Here is a 23,756-nt window from a genome sequence, read left to right as displayed (position 1 = left end):
TGGAAGCAAATTAATGGACAGGTTTTCCCCAACCAGATCCTTGGGCTTGTGTGTTTAATTTTTTAACTAAAAGCATCACGTGCACTTGTATTAAAAGCAAAAGAAAAAAATCAAATTTAAGAGAAAAAAAAAAAAAACCTCCACTCCACTTCAGAGGTACTACGTTTATTTTTTATTTTTATTTTTTTTTGAGATGGAATTTTGCTCTTGTCGCCTGGAGGCTGGAGTGTAGTGTCACTATCTCGGCTCACCACAACCTCCGCCTCCCGGGTTCAAGCAATTCTCCTGCCTCAGCCTCTCCCGAGTAGCTGAGATTACAGGCATGTGCCACCACGCCCAGCTAATGTATTTTTAGTAGAGACAGGGTTTCTCCATTTTGGTCAGGCTGGTCTCGAACTCCCGACCTCAGGTGATCCACCCGCCTTGGCCTCCCATGGTGCTGGGATTACAGGCATGAGCCACCACACCCTGCCAGAGGCACTACTTTTTTTTGAGACGGAGTTTCGCTCTGTCGCCCAGGCTAGAGTGCAATGGCACAATCTCAGCTCACTGCAACCTCTGCCTCCTAGGTTCAAGCGATTCTCCTGCCTCAGCCTCCCGAGTAGCTGGGACTACAGGCTCCCGCCACCACGCTCGGCTAATTTTTGTATTTTTAGTAGAGATGGGGTTTCACCACATTGGCCAGGCTGGTCTCGAACTCCTTACCTCGTGATCCGCCCGCCTCGGCCTCCCAAAGTGCTGGGTGTGAGCCACCACACCTGGCCCAGAGGCACTACTTTAAAAAAAAAAAAAAAAAAAAAAGAGTTGAATAGGCCAGGCACAGTGGCTCATGCCTGTAATCCCAGCACTTTGGGAGGCTAAGGTGGGCAGATCACAAGGTCAGGAGTTTGAGACTAGCCTGGCCAACGTGGTGAAACCCCGCCTCTACTAAAAATACAAAAATTAGCCAGGCATGGTGGCGCATGCCTGTAATCCTAGCTACTAATGGTGCTGAGGCAGGCGGATCACTTGGACCTGGGAGGAGGAGGTTTCAGTGAGCCGAGATTGTGCCACTGCACTCCAACCTGGGCAACAAAGCGAGACTCCTTCTCAAAAAAAAAAAAAAAAGAATTGAATAACAGGATTGTTATATTTGTGCAGTACTTTACAGTTTACAAAATACTTTGACAAACATTAGGGGAGTCAACTACTTTTAACACATTGAAATGTAGTTTCTGCTATTTTCCTGTTTCTTTTTTTTTTTTTTTTTTTCGAGACAGGATCTCTCTGTTGCCCAGGCTGGAGTGCAGTGGTGCAATCTCTTGGCTCACTGTACTGCATCTCTGCCTCTCAGGTTCAAGGTATTCTCCTGCCTCAGCCTCCCAAGTAGCTGGAATTACAGGCACTCACCTCTACGCCTGGCTAATTATTGTATTTTTAGTAGAGACAGGATTTTACCATGTTGGCCAGGCTGGTCTTGAACTTCTAACCTCAAGTGATCTGCCTGCCTTGGCCTCCCAAAGTGCTGGGATTACAGGCGTGAGCCACCACCCCTGGCCCAGATTTTCCTGTTTCTAATAACATGCTTATTGCTTTCTCTTGATTTATCAGTTTTACAAATAATCTATTCAATTTTATTGTGATAAATAAAGATTTTGCTCCTTTATTGCACCCACTCTTCCCTAGGTCTTTCCAACTTAGTTATGTCACAATTTTTTACTAAGACAGAATTCAGAATTTATGGGAGGCTGAGGCAGGAGAATTGCTTGAACTTGAGAAGTGGAGGTTGCAGTGAGCCAAGATCATGCCCCTGCACTCCAGCTTGGGCCACAAATGAGACTCCATCTCAAAAAAAAAAAAAAAAAGACCAAATTTAGTCTATATGTTATTAAGACTGTAATGATAACTCTCTGCTGAGTCAAGGAGAATCGTTTCTCTTCTTGAACAACTTTTTGTTTTACATAGAGTTAGTAATTGCCTCATTTTATTCCTCCCTCCCTCCCTCCCTTCCTCTCTTCCCTCCTTCACTCCTTCCTTACTTTTTTGAGACGGGGTCTCACTCTGTTGCCCAAATGGGACTACAGGCACATCCCACCGTGATAGCTAACTTTTTGTATTTTTTGTGGAGACAGGGTTTCACCATGTTGCCCAGGCTGGTCTCAAACTCCCAGACTCAAGCAATCTACCCAGCTCAGCCTTCCAAATTGCTGGGATTACAGGCATGAGCCACTGCACCCAACCAACTTTGTTTTCTTTATACCTATGACTAAGCTGTTCCATATCTTTAAGGATGCCATACAGTTTTTTCACATGCTTAAATTTCGTGGGCTAGGGCCAAGCATGGTTTCTCATGCGTGTGAGAGTGAGACCCTGTCTCAAAAAACAAACAAACAAAAACACTATTCTGCTAACCTATGTTGCATTTTTGTCTTGAAGTCATCTCTCCTGGAGCCCTCTACCCTCCTGTTCCAATGCAGGCTATTTTCTCAAGCCTGGAAGCTGCAAGATGTAGGGGCCAAGGGAAAATTTTCCCTTTGCCCTCTGTAGGTTTGCTGAAAAATTAACTCACAAAAAGGCAGATTAACAGGAGAAAAGACACAACAAATTTAACGCGTACATGAGAACCTTCAGAACGAAGACTCAAAGATACAGGGGTAATTGTCCATTTTTATGTTTAGGTTCAACAAAGTATGGACAGCTATGGAGAAATATGATTGAACAAAATGATATGATCTAATATTAACAGACTGACTGGGAAACCCAGCAAGGCCTGTCTGTCTAGATTCGTCTTGGCTCTCATAGCATGTATTTCTTCTTTCCTGGTATGTAGCAGGACCCTCTCTAGAATGGGGATCTATGACCTACTGTCAAATAAGGTGGGTCAGATCATTTTTATGGCCCTTTTTTACATACAGAGGCAGAGGGAAAGTTTTATATATATGTGTGTGTATGTGTATATGTGTATATATATATGTGTATGTATATATACAAGTACATACATTTTTTGAGATGGAGTCTCTGTTGCCCAGGCTGGAGTATAGTGGCTCCATCATGGCTCACTTCAGCCTTGAACTCCCGGGCTCAAGAGATCCTCCTGCCCCAGCCTCCCAAGTAGCTGGACTACTTGGGACTATAGGTGCATACTACCACACCTGGCTAATTTTTGTTTGTTTTTTGTTTTTGAGATGGAATCTTGCTCTGTCGCCAAGGCTGGAGTGCAGTGGCACCATCTTGGCTCACTGCAGCCTCCATCTCCTGGGTTCCAGCGATTCTCCTGCCTCAGCCTCCCCAGTAGCTGGGATTATAGGTGCCCACCACCATGCCCGGCTAATTTTTGCATTGTTAGTAGAGACAGGGTTTCACCATGTTGGCCAGGCTTGTCTTGAACTCCCAACCTCAGGTGATCCAACTGCCCTGACCTCCCAAAGTGCTGGGATTACAGGCGTGGGCCGCCGTGCCTGGCTGATTTTTTTTTTTTTTTTTTTTTTTTTTTGGAGACAGAGTCTTGCTGTGTTGCCCAGGCTGGGGTGCAGTAGCATGAGTAGCATGATCTCGGCTCACTGCAACCTCCGCCTCCCAGGTTCAAGCAATTCTCCTGCCTCAGCCTCCCAAGTAGCTGGGACTACAAGTGCATGCCACCATGCCTGGCTAATTTTTTTTGTATTTTAGTAGAGATGGGGTTTCACTGTGTTGCCCAGGCTGGTCTCGAACTCCTGAGCTCAAGTGATCCTCCTTCCTTGGCCTCCCAAAGTGCTGGGATTACAGGTGTGAGCCACCGCACCTGGCCTAGAGTAATATTTTTAGGGTTTTTTTTTTTTTTCTGAGGTGAAGTCTTGCTCTTTTGCCCAGGCTGGAGTGCAATGGCATGATCTTGGCTCACTGCAGCCTCCACCTCCTGGTTTCAAGCGATTCTCCTGTCTCAGGCTCCCAAGTAGCTTGGATTACAGGAGTGTGCCGCCACGCCCGGCTAATGTTTATATTTTTGGTAGAGACGGAGTTTCACCATGTTGGGCAGGCTGGTGTCGAACTCCTGAACTCAAGTGATCCACCCACCTCGGTCTCTCAAAGTGCTAGGATTACAGGTGTGAGCCACCACACCTGGCCTATTTTTAGGTTTTATGGCTGGCTTTGGGGAAACTGGGTTCTGGTTTCCGTGATCACCTTCGGGGAGAATGATTCTAGTTTCTATGGCTAGCTTCAGGAAATAATGGGACCAAGAGACAGCAGGGCTGAAGGTCAGAGAAAAACTTTTACTTCTGAGGCTATTTCAGAGGTCTTTCTTTGCTTTGGGGTATTATTTTCTGAGTCTCAACAAAGGGAAGAGGGCTAGAAGCCCACAATTCAGTGTGCAGATTTTCATTTTTCAGGCCACTACTGAACTTCCACCCTCTTCTGTCTAAACATTGTCAACCCCAGAGCCTCTCTGGTTAGATTTATCCAGAGAATACATGATCTGTCCTCAGTGGGAGAGGAATGGGGGAGGATTACTTGCGGGGTTACGTCTCCTCATATAAACCTTCAGCCCATCCCCCTGTTTCCATCTCCTCACTTTTCTTAGTATCTGGCACCTTTAATTCTTAAACCTTTATTTTTATTGTTTTGTTTTGCCTAATCTGCTTTCTTTCTGTCAGTATTTCCCACAGCATTTCTTAACTTTAAATTATTTAAATATTTAATCTTTATCTCTGGTCAGGTATCTTCACCACAGTTTATAGTACAGCAGATAATTATTTTCCAAACTTTTATACTGCGTCTATTCAATTTTTATAATTAAAGTAGCAGGGGAAAACATCAGGGGTTCGCTTTTTTTTTTTTTTTTTTTGAGACAGAGTCTTGCTCTGTCACCTAGGCTGGAGTGCAGTGGCACAATCTCAGCTAACTGCAAACTCTGCCTCCTGAGTTCCAGCGATTCTTGCACCTCAGCCTCCTGAGTAGCTGGGGCTACAGGCACACACCACCGGGCCTGGCTAATTTTTGTGGTGTGGTGGCTAATGTCTGTAATTCCAATACTTTGGGAGGCTGAAGTGGGAGAATTGCTTGAAGCCAGGAGCTGGAGACCAGCCTGAGCAACTTAGTGAAACTCTGTCTCTACAAAAAACAAAAACATTAGCTGAGCATATAATATAATCCCAGGTACTCAGGAGGCTGAGGAGGGAGGATCTCTTGAGCCCCCAGGAGTTAGTTTTAGCCTGCAATAAGCTATGGCTGCGCCACTGCATTTCAGCCTGTGTGACAGAGCAAGACCATCTCAAATATATATATATGCTGGGTGCGGTGGCTCACACCTGTAATCCTAGCACTTTGGGAGGCTGAGGCGGGTAGATCACCTGAGCTCAAGAGTTCAAGGCCAGCCTGGGCAACATGGCAAAACCCTGTTTCTACTAAAAATACAAAAAATTAGCTGGACCTGGTGGCAAGTGCCTATTAATCCCAGCTACTCAGGAGGCTGAGGCACGAGAATTACTTGAACCCGGGAGGCAGAGGCTGCAGTGAGCCAAGATCACGCCACTGCAATCCAGCCTGGGCGACAGAGTGAGACTCCATCTCAAAAAATAAAATTAAATTAAAAAAAAATATATATATATATAATGAAAGTTCTGAGAATGGGTGCTAGGTAGGTCTGGCAATTGTAGCTATAACATAGTTCAGCTCCTGAAATGACAGAAGTGGCATCAGACTGTCATATGCCTAGCTTTCTAGACCCATTTGGATGTTTTGTTTTAAATTTAAAATTCTTTTGTTTTCTGTACAGACAGGGGTCTTGCTTTGTTGCCCGAGCTAGTCTTGAACTCCTGGCCTTAAGCGATCCTCCCACCTCAGCCTCCCAATATCCTGAGATATAGACATGAGCCACACCATGCCTGGCATTTGGATGTTTTTTGTCTTCACTCTCTTAGTAGATCATCCAGCTATGCTGCTTTTGTGATTTTTGTGATTAGAAGCAATCTTAGCTGGGCACGGTGACTCAGGCCTGTAATCCAAGCACTTTGGAAGGCCGAGGCAGGCGGATCACGAGGTCAGGGATTTGAGACCAGCCTGGCCAATACGGTGAAACCCCGTCTCTACTAAAAATATGAAAAATAACCAGGCATGGTGGTGGGCACCTGTAGTCCCAGCTACTCGGGAGGCTGAGACAGGAGAATTGCTTGAACCTAGGAGATGGAGGTTGCAGTGAGCTGAGATCGCACCACTGCACTCCAGCCTGGGTGACAGAGCAAGACTCTGTCTCAAAAAAAAAAAAAAAAATCTAGAATTCTTAAATTATATAAAATTGATCTGTAAGCAGCATTGAATATTTGACATCTTACCATTTGTGCCAGTGTATTTGTTGCCTGTTTTAAATTGCTAGAGGGTAGGGATCTTCTCTTATGAATAATTTTATGTAACACCTAACAATCATGCATATTAAGAAACTCAGAGAAATAGCATTTCCAGTTGTTAATAATGAGATACTGTTCATTCACCTTAAAATGGTGTTCCCTGGAGTATTAGACTTATAGGGAAAAAAACTAAAAGTGCTCTTTTTTCCTATACTTTCTACTCAACACAGAACATTCTGGCCAGGCACAGTGGCTCACGCCTGTAATCCCAGCCCTTTGGGAGTCTGACGCGGGCAGATCACCTGAGGTTAGGAGCTTGAGACCAGCCTGGCCAACATGGTGAAACCCTGTCTCTACTAAAAATACAAAAATTAGCCGGGTGTGGTGGCACGTACCTGTAACCCCAACTACTTGGGAGGCTAAGGCAGGAGAATTGGTGGAACCTGGGAGATGGAGGTCGCAGCAAGCCGAGATCACACCACTGCACTTCAGCCTGGCGACAGAGCAAGACTCCGTCTCAAAAAAAAAATAGAACATTCTGTCACCCCAGATGTGTGGGGGTTGTTTCCTCACACATGAAGCAAAACAATTCTGCTGCTACTCTCCAGTATACACCAGCTTAGTGTCCTCCAATTCAATTCTGAGACTGTTTACCTGAAAATAGTGTCAGACCCCACAGATTGAGGGCTCAGTCCCACAAGACTGCCCTCAACTTCAGGTGCCATTCACAAGCACAGCTTGTGACCTGTGCTTCTGACCAACCAACTATAAGTTGGGGTCCCCATGACCTCCCTTTTCTGGTTCAGTTAATTTGCTAGAGCAGCTCACAGAACTCAGAGAAACATTTTACTTACATTTACTCATTTATTATTATCATTATTTTGAGACAGAGTCTTGCTCTTTCTTGCTCAGGCTGGAGTGCAGTGGCGAGTATCTCAGCTCACTGCAACCTCTGCCTTCCAGGCTCAAGCAGTTCTCCTGTCTCAGCCTCCCGACTAGCTGCGACTACAGGTGCACACCACCACGCCCAACTAATTTTTGTATTTTTAGTAGAGATAGGGTTTTGTCATATTGGTCAGGCTGGTCTCAAACAGCTGACCTCAGGTGATCCACCCACCTCAGCCTCCCAAGGTGCTAAGATTACAGGCATGAGCCACTGCACTCGGCCTACTCATTTATTATTTTAAAGAATATTACAAGTCCAGGTGTGGTGGCTCACACATGTACTTCCAGCGCTTTGGGAGGCCGAGACAGGCAGATCACTTGAGCTCCGGAGTTGGAGACTAACCTGGGCAACATGGTGAAACAAACCCTATCTCTAAAAAAAATACAAAAAAATTAGCCAAGTGTAGTGTCGCACGCCTGTAGTCCCAGCTACTTGGGAGGCTGAGGCAGGAGAATCACTTGAAGCCAGAAGGCAGAGGTTGCAGTGAGCTGATATGGTGCCACTGTACTCCAGCCTGGGTGACAGAGCCAGACTCTGTCTCAAAAAAAAAATGTATATATAATGTACATATCATATACACGATATATAATGTACATATCATATACACGATATATAATGTACATATCATATACACGATATATAATGTACATATCATATACACGATATATAATGTACATATCATATACACGATATATAATGTACATATCATATACACGATATATAATGTACATATCATATACACGATATATAATGTACATATCATATACACGATATATAATGTACATATCATATACACGATATATAATGTACATATCATATACACGATATATAATGTACATATCATATACACGATATATAATGTACATATCATATACACGATATATAATGTACATATCATATACACGATATATAATGTACATATCATATACACGATATATAATGTACATATCATATACACGATATATAATGTACATATCATATACACGATATATAATGTACATATCATATACACGATATATAATGTACATATCATATATGATATATAATGTACATATCATATATGATATATAATGTACATATCATATATGATATATAATGTACATATCATATATGATATATAATGTACATATCATATACACGATATATAATGTACATATCATATATGATATATAATGTACATATCATATATGATATATAATGTACATATCATATATGATATATAATGTACATATCATATATGATATATAATGTACATATCATATATGATATATAATGTACATATCATATACACGATATATAATGTACATATCATATATGATATATAATGTACATATATGATATATAATGTACATATATATGATATATAATGTACATATATATGATATATAATGTACATATCATATATATGATATATATAATATATATGTAACACCTAACACAATATATATAATATATAATATATATAAAACATTATATATATGTATATGAAACAAAGGATACAGATAAACTCTTAGATGGAAGAGATATATAGGGCAAGGTATGGGGCAAGGGGTGCACCACCCACCCCCTCCAGGAACCTGCTCAGCTATCCAGAGGCGCTGTGAATTTAGGCCTTTTGTGTTTTTTTTTTTTGAAAGACTCTTAAAAATTAATACAAGAAAAAAAAGGGGCCCAACATGGTGGTGCATGCCTGTAATCCCAGCACTTTGGGAGGCTGAGACGGGTGGATCACTTGTGTTGAAGAATTCAAGATCAGCCTTGGCAACATAGGGAGACCCCCATCTCCATATTAAAAAAAATTTTTGGCCAGGTGTGGTGGCTCATGCCTGTAATCCCAAGGAGGCCAAGGCAGGCGGATCACCTGAGGTCAGGAGTTCATGACCAGCCTGGTCAACATGGTAAAATCCCGTCTCTACTAAAAATACAAAATTAGCTGGGTGTGTTGGCGCGCACCTGTAATCCCAGCTACTTGAGAGGCTGAGGCAGGAGAATTGCTCCCAGGAGGCAGAGGTTGCAGTGAGCCGAGATCATGCCATTGCACTCCAGCCTGGGCAACAGATTAAGACTCAATCTCCAAAAAAGAAAAAAGGCCAGGTGTGGTGGCTCACGCCTGTAATCCCAGTACTTTGGGAGGCCTAGGTGAGTGGATCACCAAACCTAGTCCCTACTAAAAATGCAACAAACTACCCGGGCGTGGTGGCAGGCACCTGTAATCCCAGCTACTTGGGAGGCTGAGGCAGGAGAACCACTTGAACCAGGGAGGCAGAGGTTTCGGTGAGCCGAGATTGTACCATTGCACTCCAGCCTGGGCAACAAGAACGAAACTCTGTCTCAAAAAAAAAATTTTTTTTTTAATTAAAAAATAAAAAGAGAGTCTATTTCTGTCACCTAGGCTAGAGTGCAGTGGTGCAAACACGGCTCACTGCAACCTGGAGCTCCTAGGCTCAAGTGATCCTCCCACCTCAGCCTCCCGAGTAGCTGGGACCACAGGTGCACCACCATGCTCAGCTGATTTTTATTTTTTTTGTACAGATGGGGTGTCCATAAGTTTTCCAGGTGGTCTTGAACTCCTGGGTTCAAGAGATCCTCCTACCTTGGCCTCCCAAAGTGCTTACGATTACAGGCGTGAGCCACCTTGCCCAGCCTCCCTTTGGGGTTTTTAATGGAGGCTTCATTATGTAGGCATAAATGATTAAGTCATTGGCCATTCGTGATCAACTTAACCTTCAGCCCCTTTCTCCTCCCTGGAGGTTGGATAGTGGGGATGAAAGTCCCAGCCCTCTAATCATGCGTTTGTCTTTCCTGTGACTAGTGCCTGTCCTGAAACCCTGGGAGCATCTAGGAGCCCCCAGGCACCAGTCATCCCATTAATACACAAAAAACACTCTTATCACTCACTTTCAAGATTCCAAGGGTTTTAGGAGCTATATTTCAGGAAATCAGAAGGAAGACCAAATATGTAGTTCACAATTAGAATGCCATAGATGAGACTGGTGAAATTTATTTATTTATTTATTTTTATTTTTTTTGAGACAAAGTCTCACTCTTGTCCTCCAGGTTGGAGTGCGATGGCGCGATCTTGGCTCATTGCAACCTCTGCCTCCAGGGTTCAAGCGATTCTCCTGCCTCGGCCCCCCAAGTAGCTGGGATTACAGGCTCCAGCACTTTGGGAGGCCAACATGGGTGGATCACCTGAGGTCAGGAGTTCAAGACCAGCCTGGCCAACATAGTGAAACCCCGTCTCTATTAAAATATACAAAAAATTAGCCAGATGTGGTGGCGGGTCCCTGTAATCCCAGCTACTCAGGAGGCAGGAGAATCACTTGAACCTGGGAGGCAGAGGTTGCAGTGAGCCAAGATCCAGTCTGGGCAACAGGAGTGAAACTGTCTCAAAAAAAAAAAAAAAAAAAAAAAAGGGAAAGTCTCTTTCACCAGCTTGTCCTTTTCTTTCTTTTTGAAAATCACAATGATTGTGTCTTACGTTTTTTACTTAAGAACAAATTTTACCTGTTTTCTCCAAGAATCAAGCACCTATCATTGGCCGGGTGTGGTGGCTCATGCCTGTAATCCCAGCACTTTGGGAGGCCGAGACGGGTGGAGGTCAGGAGATCGAGACCATCCTGGCTAACATAGTGAAACCTCATGTCTACTAAAAATACAAAAAGAAAAAAAATTAGCAGGGCATGGTGGCAGGTGCCTATAGTCCCGGCTACTCAGGAGGCTGAGGCAGGAGAATGGCGAGAACCCGGGAAGCAGAGGTTGCAGTGAGCCGAGATCGTGCCACTGCCCTCCAGCCTGGGCGACAGAGCAAGACTCCGTCTCAAAAAAAAAAAAAAAAAGAAAAAAGGAAATCACAGTGATTGTGTCTTACTTTTTTTACTTAAGAACAAATTATACCTGTTTTCTCTAAGAATCAAGTACCTATCATTTAAAAGTGAAGATGTGGTGGGGCCTGGTGGCTCACGCCTGTAATCCCAGCATTTTGGAAGGCCAAGGCAGGCAGATTGCTTTAGCCTAGGAGTTTGAAACCAGCCTGGGCAACATGGCAAAGCCCAGTCTCTACAAAAAATACAAAAATTAGCTGGGTGTGGTGGTGGGTGCCTGTAATCCAGGTACTTGGGAGGCTGAGGTGGGAGAATCACAAGAGCCTGGGTGGTTGAATTTGCAGTGAGCCGAGATCAAGCCACGTTGTCCAGCCCGGGTGACAGAGCAAGGCCCTGTCTCAAAAAAAAAATAAAGTTTTGGGAGGCTGATATGGGTGGATCATTTGAGGTCAGGAGTTTGAGACCAGCCTGGCCAACATGGTGAAACCCCATCTCTACAAAAAATAAAAAAAATTGGCCAGGTGCAGTGGCTCATGCCTGTAATCCCAGCACTTTGGGAGGCCGAGGTGTGTAGATCACCTGAGGTCAGGAGTTCGAGACCAGCCTGGCCAATATGGTGAAACCCCTTCTCACTGGACATGGACACTCACACATGTAATCCCAGCACTTTGGGAGGCCAAGGCGGGTGGATCATGAGGTCAAGAGATTGAGACCATCCTGGCCAACATGGTGAAACCCCTTCTCTACTAAAAATAACAAAACTTAGCTGGGCATGGTGGCGTGCACCTGTAATCCCAGCTACTTGGGAGGCTGAGACAGGAGAATTGCTTGAACCCAGGAGGCAGAGGCTGCAGTGAGCCAAGATCGTGCCACTGCACTCCAGCCCAGGTGACAGAGCAAGACTCTGTCTCAAAAAAAAAAAAAAAAAAAAATTAGCTGGGTGTGGTGCCACATGCCTGTAATCACAGCTATCAGGAGGCCGAAGCAGGAGAATTGCTTGAACTCAGGAGGCAGAGGTTGCAGTGAGCCGTGATTGTGCCACTGCACTCCAGCCTGGGCAACAGAGTGAAACTTTGTCTCTAAATAAATAAATAAATAAAGTGAAGATGTTAGATATTTTATCACATGTCTTTTACTCTTCATCCTCAAATTTCCCTTCCTCAGTTCTTTCTTATCCTATGGTGTGTGTGTCTGGATGGTCTATTGTAGGTGGCCACAAATTGCCGAGTTTACTTATTTGACATTTTCCTTCTGGGAAGTCGAGCTTTCCACAATGGACTTCAGATGATACTAGAAGACAAGAGAATTTTGAAGGTAAGTATATAAACTGATTCCTGTGCTATTAAGATTAGCAGCCAGGTTCTAATGACTGTTTCCTTCTGATTCCTTAGGTTATCCATGATTGTCGTTGGCTTTCTGATTGCCTCTCTCATCAGTATGGAATTTTGCTGAATAATGTCTTTGACACACAGGTACATGAAGGGAAGCACTGGATTCAAACCATTATATACAGCTCCTGTAGATAAAAGGGCTCATCTGGTTATCTGATGAGTAAAAGTCTTTTTAAATTTTTTTTTTTTTTTTTTGGTGCTCCATTTCTGCTCACTTTTCATGTAAAATGTTTGTACAATATGTGAGAACATTTGGTGTTCTATAAAAGCACTGCAGTAAAGTTGCTTAAAATTATTTATAAAGATGTTTTCCTCATTTTGCTCCAGAATTTGTCAAAGAAGCAAGATTCAGACTCCATAGCATTCAGAAACTTGAGCAATTCAGGGATCATTCAGAAGCCTGACATGGGAGACATAGCATGAGATGAACAATCACATATCTGCCTCTACCACACATGTAACAATTAAGGCAAACTGACATCTAGTTTAGGGGTACAGGTCGTCCTGCATATGCCCCCCAAATCTATGTGGGCCCAAATAGCCTGAAGTGATATAATTTGTCTGTCCTCTAGGGGACCTTAGAGAAATAAGAAATCCCTAGATTCTACTAGCATTATTGTTGTTGTTATTATTATTTAGAAGTGGAGTCTTACTGTGTTGCCCAGGCTAGTCTCAAGCCCTTACTCTCAAGCCATCCTCCTGCCTCAGCCACCCAAGTAAAGGCATGAACCTCTACTAGCTCTTAGAGTTGATCTGGGTTTCTGGTTTGGCTGTGAGAGCAGTAAAACCACTAGTTTCATTATGTTTTCTTCAGGTTCTTCTAGTCTTTTAGGTTTATGATAGTAAAGGGAAATCTTGATTACACAAGCTTAGAGCCTTTGGAGAGAAACTGAACTAATAAGTTGGCCAATTATTTTTGAGCAGCAATCTCTAAAAGTTCAATTTTATGTTACTATATTTGGTTCACTTTTTCTGTTTATGTATCTACTTATAATGTATTTGCTGCCATTTGTAGAGATTGCTTTTATGCTTACTCCAAAATCTAACATAATTGCTGTTTGTTTCCTTGAGGCCATTAGGCTTCTTGATTAGCTCTTACACGTATTGTCTAATGAAGACCTTGGCATATCTGTTCATGTTTTTCTTTTTAGAGTTACATAGTCCAAGAAGCAGAATTTTCACCAATTTCTTTTTCTATAACAGTGTATTAGTTTCTTATTGCTGCTGTAACAAATCACCACAAATTTAGTGGCCTAAAACAATGCAAATTTATTATTTTATTGTTTCAGGGTCAGAAGTCTTGAATCATTTTCACTAGGCTAAAGTCAAGGTGTCTTGCAGGGCTGATTTCTTCTAGAGGCTCTTCTGAAGAGAGAGTTTCCTTGCCTTTTTCAGCTTCTAGAGGCCACTTGTATTCCTTGGCTTGTAGCCCCTTCCTCCATTTTCAAAGTGCATCACTGTAATCCTAGCTTCCATCATCACATCACCTTCTCCTCTGACTGTAGTAAAATCTCCGTCTGCCTTGCTGTTAAAAAAATCACTTTTCAGGCCCGACACGGTGGCTCACACCTGTAATCCCAACACTTTGGGAGGCCAAGGCGGGCGGATCACGAGGTCAGGAGATTGAGACCATCCTGGCTAACACGGTGAAACCCTGTCTCTACTAAAAATACAAAAAATTAGCCGGGCATGGTGGTGGCAGGCGCCTGTAGTCCCAGCTACTCGGGAGGCTGAGGCAGGAGAATGGCGTGAACCCGGGAGGCGGAGCTTGCAGTGAGCCGAGATCGCGCCACTGCACTCCAGCCTGGGTGACAGAGCGAGACTCCGTCTCAAAAAAAAATCTTAAGAATACTAGCCAGGCATAGTGGGATGTGCCTGTAGTCCTAGCTACTCGAGGCTGAGGCGGGAAGATCCCTTGAACTTGGAAGATTGAGGCTGCAGTGAGCCATGATTGTGGCGTTGTACTCCAACCTGGGAGATAGAGCAAGACCCTATCTCAAAAAAAAAAAAAAAAAAAAAAAAGCCTGGCGCAGTGGTTCACGCCTGTAATCCCAACACTTTGGGAGCCCAAGGCGGGTGGATCACAAGGTCAAGAGATCAAGACTATCCTGGCCAACATGGTGAAACCCTGTCTGCACTAAAAATATGAAAATTAGCCAGGCATGGTGGCACACACCTGTAATCACAGCTACTCGGGAGGCTGAGGCAGGATAATTGCTTGAATCCGGGAGGTGGAGGTTGCAATGAGCCAAGATCACACCATTGCACTCCAGCTCTGGGCGACAGAGGAAGACTGTCTCAGGAAAAGAAAAGAAAAAAGAAAGTAGTTAAGGAAACGCAAAGTTGGGTTGCTGGGTGTGATGGGTTGTGCCTGTAGTCATGGTTACTGTGAGGCTGTAATGGGAGGATTGCTTGAGCTAAGGAGTTTTGGACTGTAGGGCGCTGTGCTGATTGGGTGCCTGTACTGAGATTGGCATCAATGTGGTGGCCTCCCAGGAGCTGGGAGAACCACCAGGTTGCCTAAGTGAGGGTGAACGAGTCCAGGTCAGACATGGAACAGGTCAGAACCTCCGTGCTCATCAGTAGTGGAATCCTGCCTGTGAATAGCCACTGCACTCCAGCCTGGACGACATAGCAAGACCCTGTCTCTTAAGAAAAAAAAAGTTGAAAATTAGCCAGGCGTGGTAGCCTGCACCTGTAGTCCCAGCTACTCGGGAGGCTGAGGCAGGAGAATTACTTGAACCTGGGAAGTGGAGATTGCAGTGAGCTGAGATCATGCCACTGCACTCCAGCCTGAGCGACAGAGCGAGACTCCACCTCAAAAAAAAAAAAAAAAAAAAATTGAGCTTTTATTCCGTTTTTTTTTTCTCATTTTTCAGAATAAGTTGGCTGAACAACTTTAAATTTCCCGATGACATGGTCTATCGTGTGGGTCCTTGGGGAAAATGTTATTTAGACATTTCTCTAAATATATTTCTGGCATGAGATAGCTCTCTGCATATATTCAACTGGTCTGTTTGTCTTTTTAAAATACCACAGGTAGCAGATGTACTTCAGTTTTCCATGGAAACGGGTGGCTATCTTCCAAACTGCATCACTACTTTGCAGGAGAGTTTAATCAAACACCTTCAAGTAGCCCCTAAATATCTCTCCTTTCTAGAAAAGAGACAAAAACTAATTCAGGTGAGTGTTAAAGGATGTCCTGTATGACATTATTTTTTTTCAAGTGTTTTCTGAGCAGTATTATCAGCCTGTTATGTAGAAAAATGACAGCTGCCATGTTATCATATGAACATTGCCAAAATCTTAACTGTACCAAATGGGAATGGTTTATATCTGGTCTCAAGTGGATAAAAGCCAGGATCCAGATTTGTTGGCTATTAATTAAAAAGCAGTCTTAGACCAGGCTCGGTGGCTCACGCCTATAATCCCAACACTTTGGGAGGCTGAGGCAGGCAGATCACCTGAGGTCAGGAGTTCAAGACCAGCCTGACTAACATGGTGAAATCTCCTCTACTAAAAATACAAAAATTAGCTGGGCATGGTGGCAGGTGTCTGTAATCTCAGCTACTCGGGAGGCTGAGGCAGGAGAATCGCTTGAACTTGGAGTTGGGGACAGGGGCGGCAGACATTGCGGTGAGCTGAGATCGTGCCACTGCACTCCAGCCTGGGCAACAGAGTGAGACTCCGTCTCAAAAAGTAAATAAATAAATAAATAAATAAACAAATAAGCACTCTTAAATAAATTTTCTAGCTGGGACAAGGGGGAAATTTTTGTGAGAATTTTGATCAAGGCAATGGAACCAAAATCACCCTAGTTATTTCTCCCAAAGTAAAGTAAATTTTCTTTACCTTCTGACATCCTTGCATGCAAACTTAGGTCATAATTGTATTGGCTGCAATTCTGTTCACATAATCGAGTTTGCTGCCTCTAGCTTTGAGAAGTCTTGATTGACCAACCTCTACCCCTCTCTTTCTCTGTTACACACACACTGTTAATGTAGGAGTATGTGTGCAAGCGTGTGTATGCTCAAAGGCTATCAATAGTATGAAAGTAGAAGGTAATAATAGAAGAAAATGATAGTGTCTTAAATTAAGCAACACTTTAAACAGTTCTTTTCTTTTCTTTTTTTTTTTCTTTTTTTGAGACGGAGTCTCCCTCTGTCACCAGGCTGGAGTGCAGTGGCGCAATCTCAGCTTACTGCAACCCTGCAAGCTCCGCCTCCCGGGTTCAAGCGATTCTCCTGCCTCAGCTTCCTGAGTAGCTGGGACTACAGGCGCATGCCACCATGCCCAGCTAATTTTTGTATTTTTAGTAGAGATGGGGTTTCACCTTGTTGGCCAGGATGGTCTCGATGTCCTGACCTTGTGATCCGCCTGCCTCAGCCTCCCAAAGTGCTGGGATTACAGGCGTGAGCCACTGTGCCCGGCCTAAAACAGTTATTTTCTTTAAAGTCTTGCTTACTGTTCAGAGGAAATTGTTTTATTGTCTACAGGAAAATCCAGAAGTATGGTTCATCCGACCTGTTTCACCCTCTTTACTGAAAATTTTGGCCCTGGAAGCTACCTACCTGTTACCCCTTCGCTTGGCACTCCTAGATGAGATGATGTCTGACCTAACCACCCTGGTGGATGGTTACCTAAACACGTATCGCGAAGGGTCTGCAGACTGGCTTGGAGGCACTGAGGTAGGTGCAGCTCTCTGTCTTCAGGACCTCCTTTCTGCCTTCTCAAGGAAGGCAGACACAGTGATACCCTTTCTTCATAGCTGCAACAGTTTTCATGGGGTCAACTTGGGGATAAATACTCTTGAAGGGGCAACAGCTTGGGCATGATCCGTCCCCTCACTTTTTCATAATGTTAAGTTAGGTATCCAAGAAATACTTCTGTCTAAGAATGGGTAAGTTTAATATTTCCATATTTTTATTTTATTTTATTTTATTTTATTTTTTTTTTGAGACAGAGTCTCACTCTGTCGCCCAGGCTGGAGTGCAATGACATGATCTCAGCTCACTGAAAACTCCGCCTCCTGGGTTCCAGCGATTCTCCTGCCTCAGCCTCCTGAGTAACTGGGATTACAGGCATGTGCCACCACGCCTGGCTAATTTTTTGTATTTTTAGTAGAAATGGGGTTTCACCATGTTGGCCAGGCTGGTCTCAAACTCCTGACCTTGTGATCCGCCCACCTTGGCCTCCCAAAGTGCTGGGATTACAGGCATGAACCACCACGCCCAGCCTATTTTTATTTTTTGAGATGGAGTCTCGCTCTGTCACTCAGGCTGGAGTGCAGTGGTATGATCTCAGCTCACTGTAGCCTCCGCCTCCTGGGTTCAAGGAATTCTCCTGCCTCAGCCTCCTGAGTAGCTGGGATTACAGGCACCTGCCACCATGCCCTGTTAATTTTTGTATTTTTAGTAGAGATGGGATTTTACCATGTTGGCCAGGCTGGTCTTGAATTCCTGACCTTAGGTGATGAGCCTGCCTTGGCCTCTCAAAGTGCTGGGATTACAGGCATAAGCCACCATGCTTGGCCTCCATATTTATTCTTATGCAGCAGAGAGATATAAAAAACTATAGACCTGAGGTCAGGAGTTTGAGACCAGCCTGGCCAACATGATGAAACCCCATCTCTACTAAAAATACAAAAAATGAGCCAGGCGTGGTGGCACATGCATGTAATCCCATCTACTCAGGATGCTGAGGCAGGAGAACAGCTTGAACCCGGGAGGTGGAGGTTGCAGTGAGCTGAGATGACACCACTGTACTCCAGCCTGGGTGACAGAGCAAGACTCTGTCTCAAAAAAAAAAAAAAAAAAAAAAAAGAAAGAAAGAAAAGAAAAAAAAGGAAAAGCTTAAACTATTAAACTGAGAATTTCAATTATTTTTCAAGCATACTATGAATATTAACAATGACTGTCTCAAAAAAAAAGGGCCAGGGCCAGGTACGGTGGCTCATACCTGTAATCCCAGCACTTTGGGAGGCCGAGGCTGGTGATCACCTGAGGTCAAGAGCTTGAGATCTGCCTGGCAAACATGGTGAAACCCCGTCTCTACAAAAAAATACAGAAATTAGCTGGGCATGGTGGCAGGCACCTGTAGTCCCAGCTACTTGGGAGCCTGAGGCAGGAGAATTGTTTGAACCCAGGAGGTAGGGGTTGCAGTGAGCCGAGATTCTGCCACTGCACTCCAGCCTGGGTGACCAGCAGAGACTCTGTCTGAAAAAGAAAAGAAAAGAAAAGAAAAGAAAAGAAAAGAAATGAGAGGGAAGGGGAGGGGAAGGGAGGAGAGTGGAGGGGACAAGGGGAGGGGGAAGAGGAGGGAGAGGGAGGAAAAACAGGGGAGGGAGACTATAGATCAGGATTTGGCAAACTATAGCCCGCTGGCCAAATCTGACCTGCAGACTGTTTTCTCCAGCTCATGAGCTAAGAACGATTTTTACATTTTTAAAGGTTTGTTAAAAAAAAAAGTAGTAGAAGTAGTATATGAGACTATGGCTCACAAAGCCTAAAATATTTGCTGTTTTGTTCTTTACAGGAAAAGTTTGCCAGTTGCTGTTATAAATCAATTTTACTTATGAATATTGATATAAAATCTTAAAATACTAGCTTTTTTTTTTTTTTTTGAGATGGGGTTTCGCTCTTGTTGCCCAGGCTGGAGTGAAGTGGTGTGATACCGGCTCACTACAACCTCCACCTCCTGGGTTCAAGTGATTCTCCTGCCTCAGCCTCCTGATTAGCTGGGATTACAGGCATGCGCCATCACGCCTGGATAATTTTGTATTTTTAGTAGAGACGGGGTTACTCCATGTTGGTCAGGCTGGTTTCAAACTCCTGACCTCAGGTGATCCACCCGCCTCGGCCTCCCAGAGTGCTAGGATTACAAGGCGTGAGCCACTGCGCCCGGCCTAATACTAGCATTTTTTATATGAACCCTATATATGTTATTATTTTTAATGTGTCATTGGATTCTAGTTGCAAGCATGGTTCAGTGTGACAAAATCATACATTTCAGTAGAGCCAAGAAAGTCTTATGATTATCTTATAAATGCTGAATAAATTATAATATTCTACATGCATTATTGGTCAAAGTTGGAATAGATGGTAACTTTTCTAACATAATAAAACATATACAGTTATCTCTCAGTATCTGTGGGGGATTGGTTCCAACATCCCCCCATGGATACCAAAACCCATAATGCTCAAGTCCCTTATGTGAAATATATGGATGATTATATGAAACGTATGGATGAGCCGGGTGTGGTGGCTCACGCCTGTAATCCCAGCACTTTGGGAGGCCAAGGCGGGTGGTTCACCTGAGGTCAGGAGTTCAAGACCAGCCTGGCCAACATGGTGAAACCCTGTCTCTACTAATAATACAAAAATTAGCTGGGCGTGATGGTGCATGCCTGTAATCCCAGCTACTTGGGAGGCTGAGGCAGGAGAATTGCTTGAACAGACCGGGTGTGGTGGCTCACGCCTGTAATCCCAGCACTTTGGGAGGCCGAGGCAAGCGGATAACCTGAGGTTAGGAGTTTGATGCCAGCCTGACCAACATAGAGAAACCCCATCTCTACTAAAAATACAAAATTAGCCAGGCATGGTGGCGCATGCCTGTAATCCCAGCTACTCGGGAGGCTGAGGCAGGAGAATCGCTTGAACCTGGGAGGCAGAGGTTGCGGTGAGCTGAGATCACGCCATTGCACTCCAGCCTGGGCTCGAAACTCCATCTCAAAAAAAAAAAAGAATCGCTTGAACCCAGGAGGTGGAGGTTGCAGTGAGCCGAGAGTGCACCATTGTACTCCAGCCTGGGCAACAAGAGCAAAACTCCATCTCCTAAAAGAAAAAAAAAAGAAATATATGGATGAAATGTATGTCCCTTATATGAAATGTAAGGATGATTTAAAGTATAGGGGAGGATATGTATAGGTTATACGGAAATGTGCAGCAGCATTTTTTCATTTTTCACTATCATATCCTCTCCTATACTTCAAATCATTCTTAGATTACTTATAATAGCTAATACAACGTAAATGCTATGTAAATAGTTGTTATATTGCATTGTTTAGGGAATAATGACATGGAAAAAAAAGTTTGTGCATCATCATTTCAAATGCAACCATTCTTTTTTTTCTGATTTTTTTTTTTTTTTTTTGAGACAGAGTCTTGCTCGTCACCCAGGCTGGAGTGCAGTGGTGCAATCTTGGCTCATTGCAACCTCCGCCTCCTGAGTTCAAGTGATTCTCCTCCCTCAGCCTCCTGAGTAGCTGGGATTGAAAGCATGTGCTACCGTGCTCAGCTAATTTTTATATTTTTAGTAGAGATGGGGTTTGGCCATGTTGGTCAGACTGGTCTGGAAATCCTGACCTCAAGTGATCCACCCACCTCAGCCTCCCAAAGTGCTGGGATTACAGGCGTGAGCCACTTTTTCCTGACTATTGCAATCTACAGTTGGTTGAATCCATGGATGCAGAACCCATGGATATGGAAAGTATCTCAAGAGAGAAGACTGCATATTTGTTTGAGAACACTAATATCAGGAACAGTACAAAAATTGTGACTATCACCACTATTTTAGCATTTTTGAAGCTATTAGCCAGTGAAATTAGAAAATAAAATATGAGCTATGGAAATTGAAAAAAGGAATCAGAATTATGACTTGCCAGTTATACAACTAAAAACTGAAGAGAAACAACTGAAAAAGACTACCACAAACAAAAAGACAATTTATAAAGTGCCTGTGTACAAATGTAAAAATGACTAGATTTTTGATATCCATACAAGCAGCTAAAAAATATAATCGGATGCCGGGTGTGGTGGCTCATGCCTATAATCCCAGCACTTTGGGAGGCTGAGGTGGGAGGATCACTTGAGCCCAGGGGTTCAAGACCAGCCTGGCCAGCATAGTGAAACCCTGTCTCTACAAAAAAATTAAATATTAGCCAGGCGTGGTGGCACACACCTGAAGTTGCAGCTACTCTGAGTAGGGGAGGCTGACGTGGGAGGATTGCTTGAGCCCAGGAGGTAGAGATTGCAGTAAGCCATGATCACACCACTGTACTTCAGCCTGGGTGACAGAGCAAGGCCCTGTCTCAAAAAAAACCCCACAAAAATTAGCAAGGCGTGGTGGCATGCACCTGTGCTTCCAGGTACTCAGGAGGCTGAGGCAGGAGGATCACTAAAGGCCAGGTGTTATAGGTTACAGTGAGCCATGATCACACCATTGCACTCCAGCCAAGGCAACAGAGCAAGACCCTGTCTAAAAAAAAAAAACAAAACAAAACAAAAAACTTCCCAAAACCTGAAAGAGATAACAAAATAAAAATTTGGAGGAAAATAAAAATGTAATCCAATGAAAAAAATATGTATATGATCATACATGAGTAGACTATCTTTGGGAGATAACACAAGAAACTGCTCTAAGAAGATGTACCTGCTAAGGCAGCTGAGGCCAGGCTGGAAGGGAGACTAACTTTTCCTGTATAATCTTTATACATACGTGCATACACACACAGACACACAGCCCTATGGATTCACTGCCTTTTCAAAATATTGAAATTACTAGAAAAATGATACTACTATAATTGAAGACACCAGAGGGTGCTATATGAACACATTTGAATAGACTCTCATTTACCAATTACCATTTGGTACAACAGAAGTGATTTCAGGCCGGGCACGATGGCTCACGACTGTAATCCCAGCACTTTGGGAGGCCGAGGCAGGTGGATCACGAGGTCAGGAGATCGAGACCATCTTGCCTAACGCAGTGAAACTCTGTCTCTACTAACAATAGAAAAAAAATTAGCCGGGCGTGGTGGCAGGTGCCTGTAGTCCCAGCTACTTGGGAGGCTGAGGCAGGAGAATGGCCTGAACCCAGGAGGCAGAGCTTGCAGTGAGCCGAGAGCGTGCCACTGCACTTCAGCCTGGGCGACAGAGCGAGACTCCGTCTCAAAAAAAAAAAAAAAAAAAGTGATTTTAAGTACCATATTCAGAAGTTTAGTTATAATAAACTTGTGTTCGCTTTCTCTTCTTAGCCTACATGTATGGAGCTGCCAGAGGAACTGCTTCAACTCAAGGACTTCCAGAAGCAGCGCAGGGAGAAAGCTGCAAGAGAATATAGGGTGAATGCACAGGGACTCCTGATAAGGACAGTGCTACAGCCAAAGAAATTAGTGACAGAGACAGCAGGGAAAGAGGAGAAAGTCAAAGGCTTCTTATTTGGTAAAAATTTTAGGATAGATAAAGCTCCAAGTTTTACATCTCAAGACTTTCACGGGGATGTGAATTTACTGAAAGAAGAATCTCTGAATAAACAAGCTACAAATCCTCAACATCTACCTCCCACAGAGGAAGGGGAAACCAGTGAGGATTCCAGTAACAAACTCATTTGCACAGAGTCAAAGGGGTCAGAGGACCAGAGAATAACTCAGAAAGAACACTTTATGACGCCCAAACATGAGTTTCAGGCAAGTTTATCTTTGAAAGAGGAGACAGAACAGTTATTGATGGTGGAAAACAAGGAAGATTTAAAATGCACAAAACAGGCTATTTCAATGTCTTCCTTTCCTCAGGAAACCAGAGTGTCTCCAAGTGACACTTTTTATCCTATCAGAAAGGCTGTGGTTTCCACACTCCCTCCCTGTCCAGCCTTGGAGAAGATCGATTCCTGGATAAGTCCTTTTCTAAATCTGCCCTAGAGATGGGCAGTTTGTTCTTAAGGCCATGCAGATGGCTTATTTCCTTTGCCATCAGGGCTTTCCACAGTGCCCAGTTTTCTCATGTTGTAAATGTAGTAATGCTTCAGTCACAGGGGAAAATTATATCCTCTTGCTTACTCCTGTGTTCCTGGTATGCGGAGAATGAGAATGAATAAGTTAAATAATGGAAGAAGTATAATTTCTGATTACGTCACTGTGTAGAAATGTTCTCAGTGACCAGAGTGCATTATTTCTCATAATTTGGGTTTAGAGGATTTGAAGAAAGGAAGAATCTTGGTCTTAGTATTAGGAAGACTCCATCATTTTCAAATTTTGTTTTGCTTCTTGACTTTTGGATTCCTTTGAAGAGACCTAGTAAAACTATTAACAATTCATTTTAAAAATTGGTACCTGATAACTTTACCAGTACTTTTTTCCTTTTTATTTATTTGTTTTATTTTATTTTTTTTTACCGCTCCTTGTGGAGCAGGGCTACACCATAGGCAGTGTGCCCAGAGTAACCACTTTTTTCCTTTTTAAAATATAATATTAACTTTATGTTTGAATGTTGAATGTTTTGTCTGTCTCTTAGGCAAATAA

General features: G+C 43.5%; 1 protein-coding gene across 5 annotated transcripts in view; it reads left to right on the top strand.

Moving 5' to 3' along the window:
* EXD1 (exonuclease 3'-5' domain containing 1) overlaps nucleotides 1–23,293 on the top strand; it is a 46,558-nt gene extending 23,265 nt beyond the window's left edge. For all 5 annotated transcript variants that reach the window (XM_055363406.2, XM_019010496.3, XM_019010497.3 and 2 more), the window contains 5 exons: nucleotides 12,279–12,383; nucleotides 12,461–12,541; nucleotides 15,500–15,643; nucleotides 16,957–17,148; nucleotides 22,494–23,293. In XM_055363406.2, coding sequence (XP_055219381.1) covers nucleotides 12,279–12,383; nucleotides 12,461–12,541; nucleotides 15,500–15,643; nucleotides 16,957–17,148; nucleotides 22,494–23,156 — 1,185 coding nt within the window. In that variant the 3' untranslated portion in view covers nucleotides 23,157–23,293. The remainder of the gene's footprint in view (nucleotides 1–12,278; nucleotides 12,384–12,460; nucleotides 12,542–15,499; nucleotides 15,644–16,956; nucleotides 17,149–22,493) is intronic.
* Nucleotides 23,294–23,756: the final 463 nt, after the last annotated feature.

This window comes from Gorilla gorilla, chromosome 16, assembly GCF_029281585.2.
Source record: "Gorilla gorilla gorilla isolate KB3781 chromosome 16, NHGRI_mGorGor1-v2.1_pri, whole genome shotgun sequence".
Taxonomy (NCBI): Eukaryota; Metazoa; Chordata; class Mammalia; order Primates; family Hominidae; genus Gorilla; species Gorilla gorilla.
This window is presented reverse-complemented; position numbering and strand designations above follow the sequence as displayed.